The sequence below is a fragment of the Grampus griseus genome, assembly GCF_964374135.1.
Source record: "Grampus griseus genome assembly, chromosome: 10".
NCBI lineage: Eukaryota > Metazoa > Chordata > Mammalia > Artiodactyla > Delphinidae > Grampus > Grampus griseus.
Genome location: NC_139004.1, coordinates 61,863,289 through 61,882,439, shown reverse-complemented (window position 1 = coordinate 61,882,439; position 19,151 = coordinate 61,863,289). Strand labels below are relative to the sequence as shown.

At 50.9% G+C, this 19,151-nt stretch overlaps 2 protein-coding genes and 1 long non-coding RNA gene across 3 annotated transcripts in view; 1 reads left to right on the top strand and 2 right to left on the bottom strand.

Moving 5' to 3' along the window:
- Window positions 1-1,498, top strand: part of ZDHHC3 (zDHHC palmitoyltransferase 3) — a 53,663-nt gene extending 52,165 nt beyond the window's left edge. The window contains exon 7 of the mRNA XM_082663428.1: window positions 907-1,498. Within this exon, the coding sequence (XP_082519554.1) occupies window positions 907-1,164 (258 nt within the window). The 3' untranslated portion in view covers window positions 1,165-1,498. The remainder of the gene's footprint in view (window positions 1-906) is intronic.
- LOC309828199 lies at window positions 488-7,230 on the bottom strand. Its single transcript, XR_014297301.1, has 3 exons — window positions 1,517-7,230; window positions 978-1,087; window positions 488-718 (listed from the first exon to the last, which is right to left on the bottom strand). It is a non-coding gene; the product is annotated as an uncharacterized lncRNA (long non-coding RNA).
- Window positions 7,231-10,555: 3,325 nt separating this feature from the next.
- On the bottom strand, window positions 10,556-13,933 carry LOC309828198 (transmembrane protein 42). Its single transcript, XM_082663430.1, has 3 exons — window positions 13,740-13,933; window positions 11,746-11,892; window positions 10,556-11,128 (listed from the first exon to the last, which is right to left on the bottom strand). The coding sequence occupies exons 1-3, from the start codon at window positions 13,929-13,931 to the stop codon at window positions 10,988-10,990; spliced, it is 480 nt and encodes a 159-aa protein (XP_082519556.1). The 5' UTR covers window positions 13,932-13,933; the 3' UTR covers window positions 10,556-10,987.
- Window positions 13,934-19,151: the final 5,218 nt, after the last annotated feature.

Genomic DNA, 19,151 nt, shown 5'->3' with positions numbered 1-19,151 from the left:
TATCTCAGTTTCTCCTGCACAATAGAAAGAATTATGCTGGTTATGTAAGGATCTTGTGTGGAAAAGAAGAGAAAACCTAGAACTAGGTACTCAGAGGTCATTCCGAGGTGGAAAGTGCTGTCAGTGAGCAGTACCTGTGCCTGGGAAGCCCACGACAAATCTCCTTGGCTTCCAGAAGAGATGGAGGAGGCAGAGCCCCAGTGGGGGTAAAGCCTCTGCAGAGGGTGTGGTGGGCCTGGAGAGCTGGCCTGGCTGTGCCTTTAACTCCTTTGGCTTCTCCCCCTTCCCAACACCCTCTTCTGTGGCCTGGCGCAGCCGACACCCAGAGGCAGGTGAGTGGGCAGCTCGGGAGAGGCCACAGGGCATGTCTACTGCATGTGCAGTTTCGACGCCAGCCTTTGCCCCCTCGCAGCGGCCCCGTGCACCCTCCAGCTGCCCGCTGCATGTTGGCACTCGCTGTGCACACCTCTGCTTCCTCACCTCACGCTTCGTGTGTCTCCTGCTGTCCCCCTTAACCGCATCATCCTCCTTCGTGCTGAGTTTGCTGCGCCTGCTGTAGGGGGAGTGGCCCAGGATACTTGGGGAGGGGTTGTCTTTCTGGGTGGTCTCCGGACAGATGGCCCAGCTCATGCCTGCAGAGGCCTGAGATGTTACTCCTTGGCCCTTAGCCACTGGGCAGCCTGGTCACTGCGCAGCAGCTGGCCGGGCACCCTTGCTCCTGTGGAAGGAAAGGAGGGCAGTTGGTGGGAAACACAGGCCCTGCTTGCTGTGCTGCTCCGAGCCCCTCCCCACCCTCTGGGAACCCCTGGCTCTGGGCCTTGGTGCTCTGCTGTGCCGGGACCTGGGGTGTGTAAGATGGCGCACGGCTGTCCCACGCTGACCCTCTTTATCCCATTGTCCCTCCAGGGCATTGAGCGCCTCAAACGAAAGCACCAGCCCAGGGAACGCACAAGCAGCTGGAAGTCAGTCAAAGAGACCTTTGGTGGGGACTTTTCCCTGAACTGGTTCAACCCCTTCTCCGGACTGCGTCATCCAAAGCCTCTCAGTGACAGTGGCTGGGTGCGACAGGTGGCATCGCTGTCAGACACTGAGAACACAGAAACAACAGAGGAGCACTCAGAGCAGAGGAAGGACGAGGACTCTGTGGAGGTGATAGATGAATGATACTGTGGGGAGAGGGCCAGGCACCAGGCAGCCGCATCATCCTACGTGCCGGCATCATCGCCACAGGGCTCCTGCGCACCACTCGCTCCCCTGCACCCACTGCTCCCTTCACACCACCCCCTTGGCTTTGCCGTCCTCTGACCCCTCCTCCCTCTCCCCACGTTGGACCAGTTCGGGGATGGGGGTGGACTAGGGGTGACAGAGGAAGATGAGAAACTTGCTCTGAGCTCATCTGCCCATGAGGGATTGTCAGGAACCATTCTCCGAGGCTGGGCGCCCTTCACAGCCTGTGCACCCTCACCCAGCAAAGGAGGCTCTGAATAGGGCAGCCTGGGGGCAGAAAAGAACTGGCCTGTGTCCTTTCTTGGGATGTCTGTCTTCTCTTGAGAAGGTTGGGGCCCAGGCTCCTGGCTTTTGAAAACTAAGGCTGTGTGGTTGTGATGGAAGAACAGAGCAGGGCTGGCCTTGGGAACCTGGGGTGGGACACTGGCATCAGGAGAGATGGACCTGGAAAGGCTGAAGGGATTCTGGTCACTCCCCCGAAAGGGCTTCCCCCTGGTGCCTGCCTAAACTAGAAGAAAGGCATGGCGGCCTCAGCTACCTTCAGGGCTCAGGCTTGGTTTGGGAGGAGACTCCAACAGCAGGCTATACACACACACACGGGACATGCCGAGGTTGGCAGCAAGCCTGAGTTATGACAGTAACACCCAAACTTAGCTCCCGTTCTATAGATACTAGAATCCCTGAGTCAGCTCAGAGGTGTCCTGCCTTGTGGCTAAAAATCGGTCCGTTCCCACTGAAGGGTCGGGAGGAAGAACCTGTTTAGAGCTACCGGAACTCTGACCTCCCCTATGAGAACTGCATTTAACTGTCCGTCCTGGAGAGAGTCTAACCACCCACATGGGCAGAACTGACCAGAAATCTGGCCTGAATGTTTTAGGCCAGTTCTCCCAAGACAGTGCCCATCGTGTCTCTCTGAAAGGATGGGTGGTGGCCAGAGCCCCCCGCCACACACACACACACACACACACACACACACACACACACACACACACACACAGACACACACACACAGACACACACACACACACACACACACACACACACACACTACCAGAGAGGGCATCTCTGGTGGGTCCCTGTGCTGCTGCCCACAGCTCTGCTTCCAGGCCAGCCCTATGGGCAGACGTGGGGCACCCCTTGGGATGTCTTCTTTACCCCAAAGGTCAGGAAGGGGCACCCTTGTTTAACACCCTTCTTTTCCTGGGTCTCGTCCAAGTCAGGACCCCTCTGGCTGGCCTGCCCCCTCTGCACCCTGAGGTGGAGGCCCACAGGGTCACAAAGGCAGCTTTATTCCTGGGGATCAGGGAGTGAATGGGAGGTACAGAGGGATGGATCTTACCTCCTTGGCCATGAGAGAGGAACTGAAGCAACAGGATCAGCAAATTCACAGACCACATCTAGGGCCACATCCAAGATGGTTCCCAAGGAGAGGCATTCCTGAAAAGGGAACCTGGGGTCCAGCAGCATGTCCGGGGAGCACAGGGCTGGCTGTCCTCACCGTGTGTGAGCTGGGAGTGCTCAGCAGGGTAAGGGCCTGGGATGGGCCTGCCTGGTATGAGGGGTAGGGGTGCTCTCCGATCACTCCCAACGCTGCCTGGAGGAGGGGGATGTTTCAGGTGTTAGAGTGAGAGTGAAATGTCTGGATGGGACCAGGTGAGGAGGCTGTGGCTTCCTTGGAGAAGGTTCAGGGGCTGTATGGAGGGAGCAGGTATGCAGGCTCCCTCACCAGGAGAGGTGGGGCTGTTCACCATCTTCCTCCCTCCCTCCCTCATCCCCCCACCCCCGCATTGGCCCCCTTGAAGGTTCCTGATTTTAACTTACCAACACCATCACTCATCAAGTAGGAGGGACCACTGGGTCATCCGCCACCACCAAGGGGCTGGGGCTCCTTCCACGTGGAAGACTGGACATGCCTACTACACTACAGGTGCCTCGAAGGCTCACCAACCATGGGGAAGCGTAGGGGCTGTGAAGTTGGGTTTCACGTGCCATAGTTTCAAGTTGCCTGAAGTTGTCGAAAGTCAAAGGTGAACAGACAGCACTTGGCCCTCAGTCCTGCTTCTGGTTTGGCAGGCAGGCCCAGGCCCAGGCCCGGTGTGTGCAGAGATCCGAGGGAAAGGCCCCGTCTACCTGCTCTTCCTCAGGTAGGCCCCCCTCAGGGAAGCAAGAGGGGTGGGATTTCAGGCAGGAGGAGGAGCGAGGAGAGAATATATTTCCAGCAGGCCCAGACCAGTTCTGGCAGAAGACTCTACTTGGCTAGTGCTTCCAGGGCTGATGCACTCTGGGGCTGAAGAGGTGGTCCCTCCTCACGGGGCAAGTGGGCAGCAGCTTCTGATAGCCTGTATCTCCAGGGAGGGACTCTGTGGCTGTGGACGCCTTTGGTTCTGACTGCAGATAGTGGTGGCCCTGCTCTTCGAGGCCATGACTCAAGGCAGGGAGGTGAGGTTCTGTGGCCCAGGCTGGGGGTTTCTAGCTGTCAACAGGCTACCCTGTGATTCCACACGACCTGGCCTAGTGGGTCCTGCTGCCTGTGATTTGTGTTGGCCTTTGAACGCTTTCACCCAGCTGGCTCTTGAATCTGCCCTCCTATGAGTAATCAAATCTAATCATCTGAAATCTAATGAGTAATAAAATCTAATTATCTGAAAGCTAATCCCAAAGCAGGAAATGCTGAAACGCTCAACCAAGGCTTAGAGCCAGTCAGAGCTGCTGCCTCTTTCCAAGGCATCAGGGAAAGGCTAGTTGTGATGAGAACAGTCTTCTCAGCATGAACCTCTTTCACCTGATTGGAACTAAACTTGATAAATTTCTCAAGTCCAGCTATTGTTGGGATGCCTTTTATTTGGAATCTAATGGTCTCACCTGGCTTCACCGTCGTGGAAGATTCAGACACACAGACATGCATTCAGCTGAGGATGTTGCAGGAGAGGGGAAGTAAGTTGTGTGAGAAACCAAGAGTCCCAACCTCAGCTCAGCCTCTTTGAAGGGTCCTGGCCATTGCTGGACAGAGCACGTAGGCATCCATGCTGGGTGCTGTGAGAAGCACCTAGGGAGCTTTTGATGAATACTGATGATTAAACCCATGCTGGAGAGTCAGATGCAGCCTGTCAGGGTTGGAACAGGGCACCAGGGCGGGGCAGGGGTGCCAGTAGCATCTCAGCTGTTGGCAGCACTGTTTATAAACTGACAAGCTAAGGACAAGTTTAACCTCTGACTTGCTGTGTCTGATCCACAGAGTGATTTTTACAACTTGAATTAATTGCCGCATTTTAAGACCCAGGAGCTTTACATTGTAGAAGAACACACACACTCCTCTAGCTTATTCTGAAAGGTCAGAAGATCTGGAAGTGCAGGGCCCACGTTCCTACACAGTCTCAGTTAGATGAGCTGAGTGGCAGCACCCACTCCTGTTTACCACGGTCCTTCCTGTTCCTGTTTGTCCACAACACCCCACTGTCCCCATTGTTACCGTCAACTGGTCTAGCCAGTTTGAGTCTGTGCCCCCTGGGTCTATAGGCTTCCTCTTCACTCACCATCACCCTGGGGGAAGACAAAGGGCCAGAAACAAGCATGACCTCTGGAGCCAGACAGACCTGGGTCCTCTTAGGCACTCAGGCCATTCTCTGTCCATTTTCCTCTTGCTGTTTGGCCCATTTGACTTTCATGGATGTGCCATGCGGTGAACAGGTGTTATTATCCCCATTTTATAGATGAGGAAACTGAGGTTCAGTTTCTGAGGCTAGCTAAAGGCCAGTCCCCTGGCTAGTTAGAATAAACTGGCCCCAGTATGGCACTTACCTGATCTGGGACACAGCTCTGATGCTTTAGATGACTCCACTGCCCCTTTGGGCCTCAGTATTCTCCGATGTAAAGCAAGGTGGTTAAACCAGCTTCCAGGGGCTCTTCCAGCTCTGACATTTCACAAACCCTCCTAGGAATCCTGCCCGCGTTTACAGATGTTCTTGCTCCATGCGTATTAGCAACACTTGTTTCATATGAAATCCAAGAGGAACATCTGTTTTATGATGGATCACAGAAAACGTATCATCTAGCCTCTCACTACTAAAATGTGCTCTGGGGGCCACACTACTGGCAACACTGGCATCACCTGGGAGCCCTGTTAGAGACACAGATTCTGAGCCTCCAACCCCACCTGCTGAATCAGAATACACATTTTAACAATATTCCCCCAGTTAATTTGTCTGTATCTTAAGGTCTAAGGAAAACAGTAGTTTACTGGTTTTTCCTTGGAATATTCAGACACCTTATAAGAAACAGACCGTCAGAAACCTTCGTTCAGGAACAAAGCATTAGAGTTTGGTCAAGTCCTTTGCTAGATCTATCAGCGTATCAAAATCAATAGTTTCCATATAGTCCAGCAAGCAAGTACAAAATATAATGAAAAATATTTCATTCACAAAAGCTATAAATACATCTTGCAAGTAATCCAACTAGGAATGTGCAAATTGTGTATGAACAATAAAACTTTTCTAAATGTAACAAAGAAGACCTGAATAAATGGAACAGTATCCCACATGCCTAGATGGGAAGACTCAGTGTAGTCACTTGGCATGATTCTCCCCCCGATAACTTGGTAAATTCAATGCAGTGCCAATCTCAATCCCAACAGCTTTTAAAAGTTCTATGGACAAGAAAAACAGTGGTGAGGAGCATTTGCCTACTACGTATCAATATGTACTATAGAACTACAATACTTTAGATGGTATGACATTGCAGTAGGAGAAGATAAATAAGCAAATTAAAGAGTCCAGAGACCCAGATGTATGAAAGCAGCATTTCAAAACACTAGGAAATGATAGATTATTTGAGAAAGTTGGAGCTCTATCTACATCACTCCACACGCTAAAAAATTAAATTCCAGGTGCCTAATAGTATAAAGCCAAAAGTTTTAGAAAAAGCATAGAAAACATATTCTTGGGGTGACATGAAACCCAGTATCCCTAAAGGAAGGAATTAACAAATTTGGCTACATTAAAATGGCAAAGTTCTAGTGGTGAAAGGCATTTAGAGGTTAAAAAAAGACTGAAATGATTTGCAGCAATAACACTTTTCTGTATAAAGACTACACACAATACGAACAAATTAATGACTCAAAATAGGTAAAGGATATGAACAAGCAATTCACAGGAGATAGTTAATTAACATAAAAATATTCAGCCTCACAAATAGAAATGCAAATTAAAACAACAGTGAAATTATTCAACCATTTATATCGGCAAAAATCAAAAAGATCTGTCGGTGGAGAATAAATCAATGCAATCTCTTCCCAAAGCAATTTGGCATTAGCAAAATGTATCTATATTTTGACCCTATAACCCCCTACTGTGAATTCACATCTCAGAAATACCTGCACACATGAGCAAAGATCTATGTCCTGGAGAGATTTTCTGCACTGTTTGTAAGAACAGCTTAAGTGGACTCACCCTTGGTCAATGGTCTACAGCAGGGAGACGCCCAGGCTTTCCACAGAGGACTTGGTGTCTGTCAAAGGGATGTGCGGGGCATTTTAGAAGATGTAAGTGCCGATAAGTGGCTGGCCAATTCTGCCTGTGTCAGGCAGCTGTGGTGGGGTGGGGATGAGAAGAGGGGGAGAAGGTGTGTGAGTCAGGTACATGTTTTCATGGTAAGTTAAAGCAGAGAAATAGAACCAAAATGATGCGTTATATCAAGCCAGGAAAATGTGTGTGTGTGTGTGTCTGTCTGTCTGAAGGCTTTAGGGGAGAATCTGTTCCATGCCTTTCTTTAGCTTCTGGTGTTGCCAGCAATCATGTATATGTATAAATAACCTGACATCCTGAGCTTTGTCAGACTCTCTTTTAAGGAACTCAAGACATGTTATCCCATGCCAACCAGAGTTCAAGCCTGACCTGTATGTTGGCCTCTTTTCAGCCCTAAGCGGGATCCCTCTTCACCAAACTAAGGACCGTCCTGCACCACCCAGCCCCATCTGCAGCCTGTGGTTCTCAGATGCCCCATCTAGCAAGACAGACAGTTGCAAGGGCTTCCCCAGAAAGGCCCTTTAAACAAGGGACATTTGTGAGGGAGGATTCCCATAGATGCCCTTCCAGAGCTCCAGGGTTAATACACAGGCTCCCGCCCACCACACCAGGGCTCCCTTCCATACCCTTGGATATCATACCTCCTCACAGACAAGACCCCAAATCCCAAAAGGGGCCTGTCAGTCAAGTTGCCTCACAGAGCAGCCCAGAGAAAGAAGCAGAACTGAAGCTAAGCTCTGTTCTTCCCTCAGAGTGCCCCTACCTCTAATCTGGCCAGAGCACCTGACACTGGTGTAACCACTTCCCCCACCTGGCCCTAGATGAGCCCTCTTCCTCGGACCCACACCTCAGGCCTGGTGCCCCTCCTCCACCCAGGGATCCCCTGGGCTTACATCATGTTTTGCATTTTTCAGGCTTCACCTCACTTGTAACATTCATCCAAATATCTAGCTCTTCCGAAACAGTTCCCACTCCCCACCAACACCCTGTGCTTTCTCCATGCCTTTGGCAACGCAGATATATTAGCTAAAACCTCTTAATTCCTGAAATACCGTCAGAGCCAATTAAAAGGCAGGCCAGCCAAGCAAAGCTAGAGCGCCTGTTAAAAAGCACCTCAGGGCTTCCCCGGTGGCGCAGTGGTTGAGAATTTGCCTGCTAATGCAGGGGACACGGGTTCGAGCCCTGGTCTGGGAAGATCCCACATGCCGCAGAGCAACTAGGCCCGTGAGCCACAACTACTGAGCCTGTGCTCCGCAACAAGAGAGGCTGCCGTAGTGAAGAGGCCCGCGCGCTGCGATGAAGAGTGGCCCCCGCTTGCCGCAACTAGAGAAAGCCCTCGTACAGAAACAAAGACCCAACACAGCCAAAAATAAATATAAAAATAAATGAATAAAAATAAAAGATTACCAAAAAAAAAAGGCACCTCAAACATCCCTGGAACCATGACTGCCTGGAGAGAGGTGCGTTTTCCCAGACTTCTCTCAGGAGGTGGAAGAAATACTCTGCTAAGCCACTTGGGTGAGGGTGGCAAGTGGGATGTGCAGGGTATTTTAGAAGATATAAGTGCCGATAAGTGGCTGGCCAATTCTGCCAGCGGTAATGAAAGCGGTAATGAAATTAGCGGTAATGAAAGACCGCTAACTGCCTTCCAGGAGGGTGGGCCCCTGTAACTTTTGCATGTTTAGAATTTTGTACAATGTGCAAGTAATTACTTATTCCAAAAATTAAAATGTTAAGAATTTAGTTGACCAAAAATGTAAAAAAAAAACTGTTTGATCCATCACTTCTCCAGAAATAATTATTTGGAAAAGCAAGGTGTCATTTTTCTTAGGAATACAATTGACCTAAAGAATAAGCCAACCAGGGGCCCCTCCAGGATTCTTAGGGCCCCACCCGCAAGCCAAGGCCGAACTCCAGCCAGGAGACCCTTCTGCCTGCAGGTGGCTAACCTCTACAGGGAGCTCAGGGTACTGGAAAGATGCAAACTCCTGAGAGGCGGTCGTTTCCTTGGACTCTAGAATTCCTGCAATTATGAAACTTTTGATGATTGGTTCATCATCAAACATAGGCTGCCCATGTAGGTATTAGAGTCCAAGGGCAGAGTCTCTTCAGGTGCTGCCAAAAAGCTAGAGAGGAGGAGTGTGGTCATTTATTATAGTCCCCCCGAATGAGTGATCATCAAGCACAGAATTAGATGAAATCTAGACGGATGGAACTGGGTTATTTTGGGTAAGTCTCTTCCTGTCTTTGGAAAACAAGAAGTTGGGCTCAAGGTGGAATAATAATTGGCTGCGTTCTCCAGGCTCCCATCCTGAGTCCATGGAGACATCACAGTTGTTTTGGGGGCTTTCCGCCCATTCTCAACTGCCCTGGGTACCCACAACCCATTGATTAGATTAGGCATTTGAGATAAAATCTTTGCCATCATAAAAGAAGACTTCTAATGACACTTCCAGCACCCCTAATTTCTGAGTCTGATAGACCCCAGGCTCCTGGACTAGTAGTCTATTTGGCCCCCGTTTTCTCTGTGCCTAGATTCCGTGTAACTACCAGGTGGTAGGTACTTAATAAACGTTTGTGTTTACTCATATGCACAAGTTTATTAGTGTATGGACATAGTCCACAGAGAAGAGGGGCATCTCAGATAGTGGGGACTCTGATCCCTCTTCTTGCCCATGGTTCCAGTACCTTGACCTTGCCTCTGCGTTCCAGTGAGGCTGGGAGGCTTCAATGTGTCAAAGTGGGGCTAGTCAATTACCATTCTGTGAATCACCGCTTGGCCTTGGCCCCTGTGGCAGCTCAGAAAGAGCAGCAAATTGTGCCCTGTTGGATATGAAGGAGGAGTTTTCCAGGGACAGGGGAAGGAGGAGGGAATCCAAGGCAAAGGGAAAAGCAGGCACAAAAGCATGGAGGCATGACTGGCTGTGGCGGCCTTAAGAACTGCTGAGATGCAGACATGTGGGTGACTCAGGCACGGTGAGTGGGGGAGGGAAGGAGGCAGCAAGGGAGCAGCTGGAGAGGGGGCTGGGCCACAGCGAAGTCACTGGGAGTCACAGAACAGCTCTGGAGAGCATCCGGCCACTGCCACGAGTAATGGAGGACAGCAATGAAGGTGCTATGTGCGTGGGGAGGAGGGGCCAGCTGGACACGACCCTTCTCTCTCCCAGCCTCGTGGCTAAGAAGGCCCTCTCTCCTGCAGGGGATGTGAAAGGAGACCTCCTGGGGCCGGCAGTCAGGCTCAGGAGAGCTGAGAGGGCTCTCAGACAGCCAGGGGAGCCCCGGGGAACTGGGGCAGGTGAGCATCGCACTTGAAGCTATGCACGGGGAGAGGGTGCAGGCAGCAAACAGACTGTTTTGAACTAGGAATTAGATTCACGTGGTGTAAGATACAAAAAAGCCACGGGACCAAAAGGCAGAAGAGGTAACATGAGGGGGTGGGAGCAACCTCTGGGCCAGTTTCCTTTCCTAATAAGTAAAATAAAACTAGGCCCCCAAATTGAGGTCAAGCCTTTCTCCTTGGGACCAAGAGAATGGACAGATGCTCCTGAATTTGAAGAGCACCAGCCTGCGTGAAGTCAGGAAGGAACCACGCAGGCAGAGAGCATTCAAGCCCCAGGTCTGGAAGCAGCGGGAGGAGTTTCAACTCCCCCTCCAGGAATTGCAGCTCACCCTGGTTGCTCTTACTCCAAAAACTTAGGAAAGGAAAAAAAGTAGGAAAGAATTAAGATTCCACACCTGGCAGTTTTAACTTACAAAAAAAGTATTTATTAATCTAATTTTCCTTCTCTTGCCATAATCCAGAAGCATGATGCTGACGGCCTGACATATCAGTGTGAAGTTGTCGAAAGCCCCACCAGTCACTGATTCCAAAATCCCATGACTGGCCTTTGTTAGGCAACAGGACTGCAGTTACAGCATGGTTTCAAGTCCACACAGGAAGCCCACCAACCCCAGGGTCTCCCACACCTGCCATGGCTCACTGGGTGGGTTGTGGAGCGTGAGAATCAACAGCACCGAGCAGACGGACCGAGAAGGCTTCGGGCAGAACACTGCTGCGAAGCCGGAGCTGTCCACCCGCAAGGCTGCTCGGTCACAGGCCTGGTTCCCTGGGAAGCATCTCTCTTTGGCCGAGGGTCAGAAGGCTGCACACCCAGATCGCCCTGAGAAGCAGTCCCCACACACCAACCCGAGCCTGAGCCGCCATCACTGTCTTTCCAGCGGGTCCGCCCAGCCCGCTGGTGCTACTGCTGCTTGTGTGGAAGAGCCTTCCTGGGTGGTGGGAGCTCCCTGTGGATCAGGGTGAGTCCGCAGAGGATGAGGAAGACTCCTCCCCACCACAAGACCTCCTGGCACTCTCCATACAACACAAAACCCAGGAAGGCCTGCAGGACAGAGACAGCTGTGAGGCTGGGCAGGCACATGCCCACAGGATGCGACCACAGTGGGTGGGCACCACATGACTCCCCTGTGGCTGAGTGCCCTCCTAGGGTGGGAGGAAAGGTCTGGCGCTGGAAGTCTTGGGCCTGAAACCCATCTGTTACCTTCAGCGTATCTCACCTGGAGAAGTGGGGAGGGTACCTCCTCACAGCATCGGACCGAGCAAAGTGCACAAGAAAGCCCAGCAGAGGCCGGCAGCCAGGCCCAGCACACAACTGGTCCACCAAGTCCTCCCTGCCTGGACTGCAGGGCTGAGTGGCTCAGCCCCACCTGGGAGAGAAGAACCTCGACCCTCCACAGCTCCTGCCTGAGTTCACAGACCCCTGAGGAGCAGCAAGCAAGTAGGCTTTTGACAGTTGGACTTCATCCCCATCTAACTTGAGAATTCCTCCAAGTTAGAGATTAGAGGGGCAGCCACCAGGAGTCAAGACACAGCCCAACCTCTGCTTCAGTTCCTGGCCCTTCTCCTATGTAGAAGCAGGGGTTGCCCAAGGACAACCCACCCAGAACCCTCCCAGAGCCCAGGTTTGGGACAGAGAAACTGTACGCTCAGGCTACTCACCGAGCTGAGGATATTTGAAAAAGTCACTGTGACAGATGCAATGGCTGAAGACATGGAGAAACTGAGGCCCCGGCTAAAGAACGTCCACATCAGAGAATTGGTGGTAGCCATCACAATAATGCCTAAGACGCAGAAGCCCACGTTCACCTGCAGGAGAAAGTGTCACTGCAGCCACGACCAGCCCTGGGCAGCATGACCGGCAGACCCCTCACAGCAGCCAGGGTCATGGTTACTGCTGGCAGCCGGGCCACCACAGCCTGGGGGTCCTCAGAGCTTTCCTGCACAGGGCTTCACTTAACCCTCAGCAGGGCGCACACCCATTTAACAGCTGAAACAACCTCTATTTGGCCATCTTGCCAGCCATGTGACCTTGGGCAGAAGTAAAATGCGAATCCATACCAGTTATCTTCTATTGAACACCAGTCCCTTATTGGCCTCACAGTGACGAGTGCATGAAGTTCAGTCTCAGCAGGCCAAGTGGTTATTGCTCAGTCTGAGGGATGAGTAAATCAGGGGCGGAGTCGTCACTTCCCGGGATCAGGTAAAGCATGAAATAGTCGTCTCCCCACCCCCACCCCCATTCTGTGAAGGCTAAAACCCACTCAGGCCGGTCCCACTGGGCATTCTTGAGCTTTTACTCTGTACCAGGCCCTGTGCTAAGTGTTTTAAGTACATTTTCATTTATTCCTTAACTTCATTTTACAGATAAAGAACCTGAGGCATTAAGTAACCTGCCTAAAACGCCACAGCTGTGGGGAGCCGCCAGGATTCAGGCCCAGGAAGTGTGGCTCCATGATCTAAACTAGGACACAGCAATGCCTAGGGAAACCACACGGGGGACTATTTGACTGGTGACCCCAGGCATCACTTGGAGAACTTGCAGATATTTTTCTTTTTTTTTTAAGCAGAGCACTGAAAGAAGAGAGGATCTTTAGAAGCCTCCTACACAAAGGATATGCAGACCGCTTGTTTGGTTTTGAGTTATAAACCTGCCTGCAGACAGAGCTGCTTCTCCTGGGGATGGTGCCCATCTACACCTCATCCTCTTACTTCTCATCAGCAGGTGAATATACAGAGTCTTAAGGATGGAGTGTCTCTGTATAATTTACACAGAAGCATTTTATGTGCCAGTGCCAGCCTGCTTATGTAAAGGCTTATGACGGTCTGATGCACAACTGAGAAGACTAGAAAAACCTCATGGCTCATAGTCACTCATCTTACTTTGGACCACTTACTCCAAGAATTACACCCAACAGGATACCAACCTCGAGCATGGCAGCTCCCACTGGATTAGCTTAAACCTAAAGAATCAACCTGTCTACTGTCCAGGTCAGGGCCTAACCCTGGGTTGCAGATGCAATGAAATCTCTTTAACAAGCAGAAGGTGGCCTATGACTCGCGATGGGAGAGGCAAAGGTACGCCTTTAGCAGACATGGGGAGGCAGTTAAGGAGTTCTCAACATCGGGGTTATGTCCAGAATGTTTCTCTCAGTCTCCCTTATACCTAGGATATCCCAAATTCCCAAGTTTCCGCCAGCAGGGGAGACCAGTCAAAACAGCCATTAACTACGGAGTTAAAGAGATGGGCAACAGGTGTCTCACCTTTACAGTCACGTGGAGAGAAATGTGCGGGCACAAAGGGCTTAAAATGAGAGGTAGAGAGTGGATGTGGAAGGTGTGCGTCTTCCCCGAGAGTGAACTAGCCCAATTGGAGGACAGACTTTAGCTCCCAGATAAGGGTACAAGCCTCAGTCCCCGAAGTCTCTTACCACCTACAATGGACGTGGGTTGGGCGTGATATGGAGTCGAGGGATGCCTTCCTGCCCACGCTGTCAGTAGTGCCCGGCTGCGGAGTGGACCAAACAGGCCAGCGCTGGTGAGGCGGCCCCCCTGTGCTCCCAGCCCCGCTCCATCCCGAAGCCCCGCTGCCCCGCAGCGCCCCTCCTGCCCCGGCCCCACCCGCCGGCCCGCCGCAGCGGCGCCCCCGGCTCGACCTCGCTGCCGAAGGCCAGCTTGGCGGAGGCGGCAGCCAAGGCCCCGAACGCGCCGGCGCACAGGCAGTTGAACACGCCCCAGAAGCGGCGCCGCATCGCTCCCGCCTGGAGGTGCGGGGGGAATCCGGCGGAGGCGTCGGGGTAGGCAGCCGCGCACACCCCTCCGCCGGCGACCTGAGGCCTTCCCTCCATGGTGCCCGCCACCACCTCTCCGTGCGCCAGCCGCGCCAGCCACCGGCTGGGCCGAGATCACTCCGCGATTGGACGGCGGCCTCACGTGACGAGACGCTCACGCGAGAGGGGTGACCAATTGAGGCTCCGCGAGGGCCTCGAGGGGCGGGGCCGCTGGCCGAGCCAAGGACAGCCTTCTCCCGAGGGTGGCCGGCTTTCCGTGTTACGTTTAGGCTTTCCGAGGAGCACTGCTGGACTGGTGTCCAAGGCTGACTGGTACTGTGGTTGCTGTTGTAGAATAACTCTTCGCTGCCTAGCAGTTTCAATCCTTGTCACTCGGTGTGGTCCAGCATCAGCTTCCCGTGGGAATATGAGTAAAACGCCCAATCCCAGGCTCCGCCCCACATCCATTGAATTAGCATATGCATTTTAGCAAGACCCCCAGGAGTCTGGCCTGCACCTTCTAGTTCGAGAAGCGCAAAACGTAGAGATACTTTGGCAGAGGGCGCTAGAGACCGGCAGATTCAGCGAGAAAGCGGGGGGTGGGGGGCTGGGGGGTAGGGATGGTTAGGGCTTTTTTTTTTTTACATCTTCATTGGAGTATAATTGCTTTACAATGTTGTGTTAGTTTCTGCTGTCTAACAAAGTGAATCAGCTATATGTATACATATATCCCCGTGTCCTCGCCCTCTTGCCTCTCCCTTCCACCCTCCCTATCCCACCACTCTAGGTGGTCACAAAGTACTGAGCTGATCTCCCTGTGCGATGCAGCTGCTTCCCACTAGCTATCTATTTTACATTTGGTAGTGTATATATGTCAATGCCACTTTCTCACTTTGTCCCACGCCCTCCCCGTGTCCACAAGTCCATTCTCTACCTCTAAGTCTTTATTCCGGTCCTGCCCCAGATCCATCAGAACCTTTTTTTTTTTTTTAGATTCTGTATATATATATATGTGTGTTAGCATACTGTATTTGTTTTTCTCTTTCTAACTTACTTCACTCTGTATGAGACTCTAGGTCCATCCACCTCACTACAGATAACTCAATTTCGTTTCTTTCTATGGCTGAGTAATATTCAATTGTATATGTGCCACATCTTCTTTAACCATTCACCTGTCGATGGACAGTCAGGTTGCTTCCATGTCCTGGCTATTGTAAATAGTGCTGCAATGAACATTATGGTACATGACTCTTTTTGAATTATGGTTTTCTCAGGGTATATGCCCAGTAGTGGGATTGCTGGGTCATTCGGTAGTTTTATTTTTAGTTTTTTAAAGAACCTCCATAGTGTTCTCCATAGTGGCTGTATCAATTTACACTCCCACCAACAGTGCAAGAGGAATCCCTTTTCTCCACACCCTCTCCAGCATTTATTGTTTGTAGATTTTTTGATGATGGCCATTCTGACCGGTGTGAGGTGATACCTCATTGTAGTTTTGATTTGCATTTCTCTAATGATTAGTGATGTTGAGCATCCTTTCATGTGTTTGTTGGCAATCTGTATATATTCTTTGGAGAAATGTCTATTTAGGTCTTCTGCCCATTTTTGGATTGGGTTGTTTGTTTTTTTAATATTGAGCTGCATGAGCTGTTTATATATTTTGGAGATTAATCCTTTGTCCGTTGATTCGCTTGCAAATATTTTCCCCCATTCTGAGGGTTGTCTTTTTGTCTTGTTTGTGGTTTCCTGTAGCCTCTCTGCTATGGTTGGGGTTGAGTTTCTGTCTTGATAGTTGTTTGGCATGGGGCGTCCAGCACTGGAGTTTGCTGGCCGTTGGGTGGAGCTGGGTCTTAGCATTGAGATGGAGATCTCTGGGAGAGCTCTCACCGATTGATATTACATGGGGCCAGAAGGTCTCTGGTGGTCCAATGTCCTGAACTCGGCTCTCCCACCTGAGGCTCAGGCCTGACACCAGGCCAGAGCACCAAGACCCTGTCAGACACATGGCTCAGAAGTAGAAAAGGGAGGAAAAAAGAAAGAAAAAAAATAAAAGAAAATTATTAAAATATAAAATAATAATAAGAAAAGAAGAGAGCAACCAAACCACTAAACAAATCCACCAATTATAACAAGTGCTAAAAACTGTACTAAGGTAAACATAAAAATCAGAAACAAATCATTTGCAGACAGCAAACCCCAAGTCGACAGTTGCTCCCAAAGTCCACTGCCTCGATTTTGGGATGATTCGTTGTCTATTCAGGTATTCTACAGATGCAGGATACATCAAGTTGATAGTGGGGATTTAATCTGGTGCTCCTGAGGCTGCTGGGAGAGATTTCCCTTTCTCTTTTTTGTTCGCACAGCTCCTGGGGTTCAGCTTTGGATTTGGCCCCGCCTCTGTGTGCAGGTCGCCCTCAGGCAACTGTTCCTGCCCAGACAGGATGGGGTTAAAGCTGCGGCTGATTAGGGGGCTCTTGCTCATTCAGGCTGTGGGGAGGGAGGGGTATGAAAGTTATAATTGGAATGTGGGGCGAACCTGCAGCAGCGGCCAGTGTGACGTTGCAGCAGCCTGAGGCTCACTGTGTGTTCCCTCTGGGGAACTTGTCCCTGGATCACAGGACCCTGGCAGTGGCGGGCTGCACAGGCTCCCAGGGGTGTGTGGATAGTGACCTGTGATTGCACACAGGATTGTTGGTGGCTGCAGCAGCAGAGTTAGCGTTTCACGCCCATCTCTGGGGTCCAAGCTGATAGCCGCGGCTCGTACCTGTCTCTGGAGCTCTTTTAGGCAATGCTCTGCCTTCTGTGGGCAGACAGGGAAGGAATCCCCTCTCCTAGTGCACCCTGAAACAATGGTCTCTTGCCTCTTAGGCAAGTACAGACGTTTTCCCAGACTCACTCCCGGCTAGCTGTGGCACACTAACCCTCTTCAGGCTGTGTTCACGCAGCCAACCCCAGTCCTCTCCCTGGGATCTGACCTCTGAAGCCCGAGTCTCAGCTCCCAGCCCCCACCCGCCCTGGTGGGTGAGCAGACAAGCATCTCAGGCTGGTGAGGGCCGGTCGGCACCTGTGCGGAAATCTCTCTGCTTTGCCCTCTGCACCCCTGTTGCTGCGCTCTCCTCCGTGGCTCCGAAGCTTCCCCACGGCCACCCACCGTCTCCCCCAGTGAAGGGGCTTCCTAGTATGTGGAAACTTTTCCTCTTTCACAGCTCCCTCCGGGTGGTGCAGGTCCTGTCCCTAATCTTTTGTCTCTGTTTTTTCTTTTTTCTTTTGCCTACCCAGGTATTTGGGGAGTTTCTTGCCTTTTGGGAAGACTGAGGTCTTCTGCCAGCGTTCAGTAGGTGTTCTATAGGAGTTGTTCCACATGTAGATGTATTTTTGATGTATTTGTGGGGAGAAAGGTGATCTCCATGTCTTACTCCTCAGCCATCTTGAAGGTCCCCTAATTAGGGCTTCTGACAAATCAAATGGCGCAGATGGATACAGGCTCATTGTAGGAAATTTAGAAAGTATAATTAGAAGAACATGTCATCCATACTCACCCTGCTCAGATAATCAGGATTAACATTACTTCCAATTCCCAATGCACTTAAATACTTGTAAAATGTTTTCGTTTAAGAAGTATACATTTGTTTGAAAATAAACTACTGTTTAAGTATATAAAGGCCTACTTCTGCCCTCCAGGAAAGTCATTGTTCTTACAGGTTTTCTTCTCTATGTATAATTTCATATATAGTACACGTTAAAAAATAGTTCATATAGGGCTTTTCTGGTGGCGCAGTGGTTGAGAGTCAGCCTGCCAATGCAGGGGACATGGGTTCGTGTCCCAGTCTGGGAAGATCCCGCATGCCGCGGAGCGGCTGGGCCCGTGAGCCATGGCCGCTGAGTCTGCGTGTCTGGAGCCTGTGCTCCGCAACAGGAGAGGCCACAACAGTGAGAGGCCCGCGTACTGCAAAAAAAAAAAAAAAAGTTCATATAATATGTATGGGGCTTTTTTTTCTAAACCTGATTTCACAGTGCACGTACTGTCCAGCAGCATTCTTTTTTTCCATTCAGTAAGTTTTCGTGTTAGTCCTTATTTGCCATCCTCTCTCACAAGGTGGCTTTGTGGCTCCAATAAAAGCATGGATAACCCTGATAACTCCTATGTGGTACAAGTTGTCCTATTTTGCAGTTGAGAAAATTGAGGCTCAGAGAGGCACTGTGCCACTGAACAAAGAGCTGTGTGAACCCCTGCTCAAAGGTGATCCCAGCTCTTATGTTACTTGGAACCTACAGGAAATCGAATTGTGTTGCACTGGATCAACTCTGCATGCACTATAAAGAGTTTTCTTAAAAGAAATGATGCCTCTACTAGCATTAGCAGTTGAGCATCTCAGAGCCACCACCTATGTAAAGCAGACTCTGCTACTCCCCTACCTTTGCACCACTTAGCCTCCTAGAGGGCAAGGACACATTTATTTCTTCTCTAGGTCCCCAGCACAGGGCCCTGTTCTGGTGATGATGGTTGAATTGATGCCATCTTTGGACACTCTGCTGGGAAGTGATTTCTGTCTCCTGGACAAATCTACTGCGTGCATAAGTATCACCTGCTAGCAGTCTTGTTAAAATGAAGATTCTGATTCAGGTCTGGAGCTGGATTGAGGTTCTGCATTTCTAACAGACTCCCAGATGATGTTAATGCTGTGGGGCAGTGGGGACCACACTGAGTAGCAAGGCTGTAATTGGTCGTTGCCCTCAGCACACTCACAGGCCTTGCAACATACTTGCCTCCTTCACTGGGCTCCATCAAGCAGATGCTATGCACGTTTTCTCTTTGTTCCTGCCACAGTGCCCAATATTGTGACCAGCTCATGTTCTTGCTACAGATGTCTGACTGAACAGACTATGATTTGATTATAAAGGATAAATAAAATTTTAAAACTTGCTGACAGCCTCATGGTGCAAACTAGAGCACCCTGAACTGGGAGTGTGGTGGGGGAGGAATACCTTATCCCACATTTATTTAAAGAGCAATGAAGGGCTTCCCTGGTGGCACAGTGGTTGAGAATCTGCCTGCCAATGCAGGGGACACGGGTTCGAGCCCTGGTCTGGGAAGATCCCACATGCTGCGGAGCAACTAGGCCCGTGAGCCACAACTACTGAGCCTGCGCTCTGGAGCCTGTGCTCCACAACAAGAGAGCCCGCGACAGTGAGAGGCCCGCGCACCGCGTTGAAGAGTGGCCCCTGCTTGCCGCAACTGGAGAAAGCCCTCGCACAGAAACGAAGACCCAACACAGCCAAAAATAAATAAATAATAAT

Coding starts and splice junctions, on each gene's coding strand:
- LOC309828198 (XM_082663430.1), bottom strand. CDS start 13,931: ATGGAGGGAAGGCCTCAGGTCGCCGGCGGAGGGGTGTGCGCGGCTGCC. Junction 11,893..13,739: donor AGCTGGCCTTCGGCAGCGAG/GTCGAGCCGGGG, acceptor TTTCTCCTGCAG/GTGAACGTGGGCTTCTGCGT. Junction 11,129..11,745: donor TTTCAAATATCCTCAGCTCG/GTGAGTAGCCTG, acceptor TCTGTCCTGCAG/GCCTTCCTGGGTTTTGTGTT.